The 6,405-nt window shown below is 42.1% G+C and overlaps 1 protein-coding gene across 1 annotated transcript; it reads left to right on the plus strand.

Moving 5' to 3' along the window:
• The first annotated feature begins 280 nt into the window (after positions 1-280).
• On the plus strand, positions 281-4,601 carry LOC137934972 (leucine-rich repeat receptor protein kinase EMS1). The gene has a single exon (XM_068779578.1). It carries the CDS (start codon positions 434-436, stop codon positions 4,319-4,321), a length of 3,888 nt encoding a protein of 1,295 aa, XP_068635679.1. The 5' UTR covers positions 281-433; the 3' UTR covers positions 4,322-4,601.
• Positions 4,602-6,405: the final 1,804 nt, after the last annotated feature.

The following is a 6,405-nucleotide window of genomic DNA, read 5'->3' on the forward strand; positions in this document are numbered from 1 at the left end:
GCAGTAGCTCAGAGTGAAATTCTCCTGAACCGGGGTCCAGTTTCTAGGCCAAGTCGATAGCCCTTCCTGTAGCTGGCACCGTCTGGGTCTACAGTCTTTCCAGCTTTGTCTGCTTTGTACGGTCGCACCGCTGCTTCCAATGGTTCGGTCCTTCGTGGACCAATAAGAGCGCGCGTGTTTGTCGAGATTCCTCGCGCGTCCTGCTTTGGTACGATGCTCTTTAGGATTATTCTCTTCTCATTAGCTTTAATATCCTCTTAATAGAGTTTAGCCACATTCTCTCTTCCAGTTTCTTTTCTTTAATTACAAACTAACAGGCACCCCCACGTATGAAATGGAGGGAAGAGCCCCTCGGTTTGCTGAAGATCAAAAACCCTGAACTGAGTGGAAGAAAGTTCGGTTTTTTTCTCTTCTCTCAACTTGAATCACTCTCATGGCAGCTATACTGATACGGTTCTTTCTTCTAATTTGTTTGTCGTTGTTTGGCTTTTCTCGTATCTTCGTCATGGCGGATCAAGATTACGAAAACACAGAAAGAGACGCTCTTCTCTCCTTCAGACATGGGCTAGACAACCCTCAGAACCTCTCGTCCTGGAATACTGCTATCTCTCACTGCAAATGGGATGGGGTCTCGTGCAGCTCTTACGGTCGCATCGTCTCTATCTCCCTCTCGTCTCTACTTCTCAGCGGCCCGCTCTCTTCCGCTCTCTTCTCTCTTTCCCACCTCACCGTCCTTGTCCTGACGGGAAATCTCCTATCCGGCGAACTTAACTCGGCTGTCTCCGGAATCCGTCGGGTAAAACAGCTTGAGCTCGGTGATAACCGCTTATCTGGTGAGCTACCAGCCGAACTGGGCCAGCTAACCGACTTGGAGTCACTCAAACTTGATGCTAATTTTTTCGTCGGAAGAATCCCCCCGGAGCTGGGAAATTTGTCGCGCCTCAAGTACCTCGACCTGTCTTGGAATGGTTTCACCGGAGGAGTTCCGCTTCAGTTCCGTAATCTGAAACAGCTTCTGATCCTTGATGTTGGCAATAACCTTCTCTCCGGCAGCCTCGCGCCGGAGATACTCTCCTCCCTCCGGTCCATGTCCTCGCTTGACGTTTCGAACAACTCGTTTTCCGGCGAACTGCCTTCTGAAGTTGGACTGCTCTCGAACCTTACCGACCTCTACCTGGGCAACAATCGTTTTTCGGGTCTCTTGCCGGCGGAAATAGGGAATCTTTCGAAACTCCAAACTCTGTATTTTCCTTCGTGTGCGATTAAAGGACCTTTACCTGATTCCATTTCTGGTCTTACATCTTTGAGTAAACTTGATCTTTCAAATAATCCTCTTCGTTGCACGATACCTAAATCACTTGGGCAGCTTCGGAATCTCACGATCTTGAATCTTATTTATGCCCAACTCAATGGCTCCGTTCCTCCGGAGCTTGGAGATTGTAAGAGCCTGAAGACATTGATGCTCTCCTTCAATTCCCTATCCGGGCCGTTACCGGAACAGTTATCAGACCTTCCACTACTCTCCTTCTCTGCTGAAAAGAACAATCTTTTGGGTTCTCTTCCCTCCTGGTTCGGAAAGTGGCGCAATATCAACTCCCTCCTTCTCTCGGCTAACCATTTCAGTGGTGAAATCCCTCGGGAGATTGGCAATTGCTCCTCTCTTACTCACATTAGCTTGAGTGACAACAAGTTGACTGGGACGATTCCTTCGGAGCTCTGTTGTGCCCAATCTCTGCAAGAGATTGATCTTGAGAACAACTATTTTTTTGGTACAATTGAAACCACGTTTCGAAACTGCCGAAATCTTACTCAGCTGGTTCTCTCGAATAATCGCATTGCTGGTCAGATACCTGAGTACCTTTCGGAACTTCCATTGCTCGTTCTTGACCTGGAGTGGAACAATTTCACGGGCTCCATACCGGTAAGCTTATGGAATGCTGTTTCTCTCATGGAGTTTTCGGCGGCAAACAATGTTCTAGAAGGTTCACTCCCAGCCTTAGTCGGCAACGCTGTAGCTCTTCAGAGACTGAATCTAAATAACAATCATTTGAAGGGGACCATTCCAAGAGAGATAGGGAAGCTTAGAACCCTGTCCGTCTTGTCAATTAATTCAAATTTTCTTGAAGGAAACATTCCTCTTGAACTCGGCCAGTGCTCTGCATTGACAACGTTGGATCTTGGAAATAACAGTCTTGACGGGTCTATTCCAGAAAGCATTGGTGATCTCTCTCAGCTACAGTGCTTAGTTCTTTCTCATAACAAGCTCTCGGGGTCAATTCCATCCAGGATTTCGTCTTTCTTTCGCCAGGTGAGTATTCCTGATTCGAGCTTTATCCAGCATCACGGCGTGTTCGATCTATCATACAATAAATTGGTGGGCTCTATACCCGAGGAGCTTGGCAGCTGCGTCGTGGTTGTGGTTCTGTCGTTCAATAATAATCAGCTATCAGGTGAGATCCCGCGATCCCTCTCTCACCTTAAAAACTTGACTATACTTGATTTATCGCAGAACTTTCTCATTGGTGTGATTCCACCCGAACTGAGTGGAGCAATCAGGCTGCAAGGTCTTTATTTGGCAAATAATTTGCTCTCGGGACCCATCCCGGAGGGTTTCGGCAGTATCACTACTCTTGTGAAGGTGAATTTCACCGGTAATAAGCTCTCTGGTTGCATTCCGAGCAGTTTTGGAAACTTGACAGGGCTCAGTCATTTGGATTTGAGCTCGAACGAGCTTACAGGGGGGCTTCCTCCTTCGCTTTCTGGTATGGTGAATATAGTAGGATTTTACGTCCAGCAAAACAAGCTCTCTGGGTCCATAGATGGGCTATTTTCAGATTCGGTGGCTTGGAGGATTGAGACACTAAATTTGAGCTGGAATTTCTTCAGTGGAAATGTGCCAAGCTCCTTTGGTAACCTCTCCTATTTGACATATTTGGATCTTCATGGGAACATGCTCACAGGGGAACTTCCTCCGGAGTTGGGGAAGCTGTCACAGCTAGTGTACTTGGATGTTTCACAAAACAGGCTTTCGGGGCAGATTCCGGAGAGGTTATGTGGCCTTGTAAACTTGGATTTCATCAATTTGGCGGAGAATGGACTCGGAGGCCGGATACCCAAAAGTGGAATCTGCAGCAACTTAACAAAAATGTCTCTCATTGGTAACAAAGGACTCTGCGGGGCCACTTGGGGTTTAAATTGTAGAAGGCCGCAAGTGTTGAATGCGTGGAGTCTACTTGGGATTATTGTTGGAAGTGTATTTGTTGCTCTTGGTGCAGGTTATGTCTTAGTGAAATGGAAAATAAGAAGATGTGAGGATGATACTGTGCTGGGGGAAGATGAGAGCAAGTTGAATAGTTCAATCGAACCCAATCTCTGTTTCCTCAGTAGCAGTCGATCAAAAGAGCCTCTGAGCATTAATGTTGCAATGTTTGAGCAGCCACTTCTGAAACTAACCTTGGTTGACATTCTTGAAGCTACCAATAACTTCTGTAAGACTAAGATTATAGGTGATGGAGGTTTTGGTACTGTTTACAAAGCCACCTTGCATGATGGTAGAACAGTTGCAGTAAAGAAGCTCAACCAATCAAAAACACAAGGTCACCGAGAGTTCCTTGCGGAGATGGAGACTCTGGGAAAAGTCAAGCACCCAAATCTTGTCCCCTTGCTGGGCTACTGTTCCTTCTGTGAAGAAAAGCTTCTTGTGTATGAATACATGATAAATGGTAGTTTAGATCTCTGGTTGAGAAATAGAGCTGGGGCGCTTGAGGTTCTGGACTGGCCGAAAAGGTACAAGATTGCAATGGGGGCGGCCAGAGGGCTTGCTTTTCTACACCACGGATTTATTCCCCATATAATCCACCGTGATATCAAGGCCAGCAACATTTTACTGGATGCAGATTTTGAGCCGAAAGTGGCAGATTTCGGCCTTGCGAGATTGATTAGTGCCTGCGAGACCCATGTAAGCACTGACATTGCTGGGACTTGCGGATACATTCCTCCAGAATATGGGCAGAGCTGGAGGTCTACCACAAGGGGGGATGTCTACAGTTTTGGCGTGATTCTGCTAGAACTGGTTACAGGAAAAGAGCCTACTGGTTCTGGTTTCAGGGAAATCGAGGGTGACAATTTGGTGGGTTGGGTGTTCCAGAAGGTGGAGAAGGGAGAGGCTCTTGACGTACTCGATCCAGCCATTCTAACCGTTGTAATAAGGCCAAAAATGCTCGGGATGTTGCAAATTGGTGTTCTTTGCCTGTCAGATATTCCGGCCAGTCGGCCGACCATGCTTCAGGTGTTGAAGATGTTAAAGGAAACAGATGCGTAGACTTAAGACTGGGTGGGAGTTTTGGTTAATTAATGTGTAGGCTTTTGGAATCTTTCAAAAAAGTAATGGAATGTCATGTGCTGTGTTTGTTCCTTCTTTTCAGTTGTGTTGGAAATAACATAGCCGAATCAGGAACCATCTGATACCATAACAATGAAAAAAGGAATTTGGGATAGTTGAAATTTCTTGTTTGTATTCAATGGTGTTTTATCTACAAATATTTGCTGCCTTTTATAGGCAGAGAATTCTCATGTAAGTTGTTGTTGTTGGTGAGATTTTAGTGGAGTAAAACCCTCTTTGGAAGGTATTACAAGGTGGGACCAATTTAAAATATAAGCTACTTAACAAATGGCAACAATTTATCTTTCCAATATGATTGGAGGGGACAAAAGTCTCACATATTTGACCCACTAATAGAATGGGCCCTATCAGTTTGTTTTTTAACAGTTCAGATTTTTTATTATATGCCGAGAATAAATAATACCCATTTATATGGAGAGTAAATCATTCAACCTTTGGGCTCTCTAGATTCTTTTCCCACATTGTCGTAGAAGATTTTAATCAATTTCTTGGTATACAAGTATATCCATTGTTGAGCTAGATTGGCTTCTTAATTTTAGGAACTAAATCAAACACACTTTTTTCATTACAACAAACTCCTCTTCTTGAGGCATACTCACTTTTTGACATATTGTGAGAAAAAAGAGTAGTCACTCTCTTGACCTTTCAAATTCAATTTGAATCTCTTCATGTAGTCGGATTTGTGTTAGTTTAGTTCATCATCTGGTTGACCATATTGAACATCCATTTTTTTGTAATTTTATTTTTTTCATTCTCTTAGTCAGTCCTCCTTTCATATGGTTTATCGGCATTAAAGGCTCTTGACTTGTACATGCAACAACTGGACAAGTATTTAGTTGTTTGGATGTCTATTTTAGCAAAAAAAATTCTACTTTATCTTTTGTCAAGTTTTGTTTGTTGGTTCATTTGTAACCTTGTGGATGAATATCTATACCACTGCAACTTTTAATGCTTTTAGACAACTTTCCTTTCCTTTTCATTTTAAACCTAAGATCTCTCACTAAATTTACTCATTGTCACATTTTAATTCTTGTTAGGTTCCCAAGGATAACTTTAACTTTGAGTTTCAACGAGATTTTAAATTTTGTGCTCAAGATGGTAAATTTTCCATATTTACCATGACATCTAGTTTCCATGGGGGGTTTAACTTACTATAAATCACTAAAATCTCTCGAGTTTCACATTGACTGTATTCTAATACTCAAGGATGTTGAAGTTGAGACATCCAGTGATCTCACAACTCTAGTGAACAACATCAACACACATTTATTTACTTAATCTTTTATAAAGTCAAACATGTACAAACATATCAAGGGTATTACACATCACAAAGAAGATTTCAAATTCTATGACTAGATGCTTGATGAAATTCAGGGATGGTTGTCATTTGCCATTTTATTTATTTTGCTCATTTCTTTGTACTGTGAGCAAATTAACCATAATTTCCTATCTACCTAGGTCTATATTCATATCCATAATCCAATTCAAATTTATGTCCAAGGCACTTTACTCTCATTCCAGCATATTTCTAATCTTTGAGTTTTATAAGACTATGCCTATATACTTTAGAGCCAAGGAATAAGCGGGAGTAAACTATGCAATCAACCACAATCTGCAAAGCTTGCTTACTTTTAAAATTTGACTGAAGTTTAGGCTTTCATCTCAATATTTTCAAATTTTTGTCTAGATCTAGTTGTGCTTTTCATGAAGATCTCCATAGTTTGACTACGTTTGATTCAAGATCTTTCACAACTTTGTGGATGAGTTAGTGCATAAATATTGTGTGCATTTATAGTGTTTGAATTTCATTGAGCAAATTCAAACATTTCACTAGGGCATTGTTGCCAAATAGACATTAAAGCTCATGCCCATGTGCCAATTGAAGAGAAAGAATCAATACCATATTCTTCATGCAACACAATCAAATTATGAATTTCACAATATAAGCATAAATTGATAGTTATAAGTTAGATTTTCAACCCTTGAATATGAACCGTATCACA

The sequence above is a fragment of the Aristolochia californica genome, unplaced genomic scaffold (assembly GCF_029961685.1).
Source record: "Aristolochia californica isolate CCGP_79_NKW_82.1479 unplaced genomic scaffold, dmAriCali1.0.hap1 SCAF_6, whole genome shotgun sequence".
NCBI classification, from domain to species: Eukaryota; Viridiplantae; Streptophyta; class Magnoliopsida; order Piperales; family Aristolochiaceae; genus Aristolochia; species Aristolochia californica.

Bases quoted from the DNA above. Each gene is read 5' to 3' on its own strand.
- LOC137934972 (XM_068779578.1), top strand. From the start codon at position 434: ATGGCAGCTATACTGATACGGTTCTTTCTTCTAATTTGTTTGTCGTTG.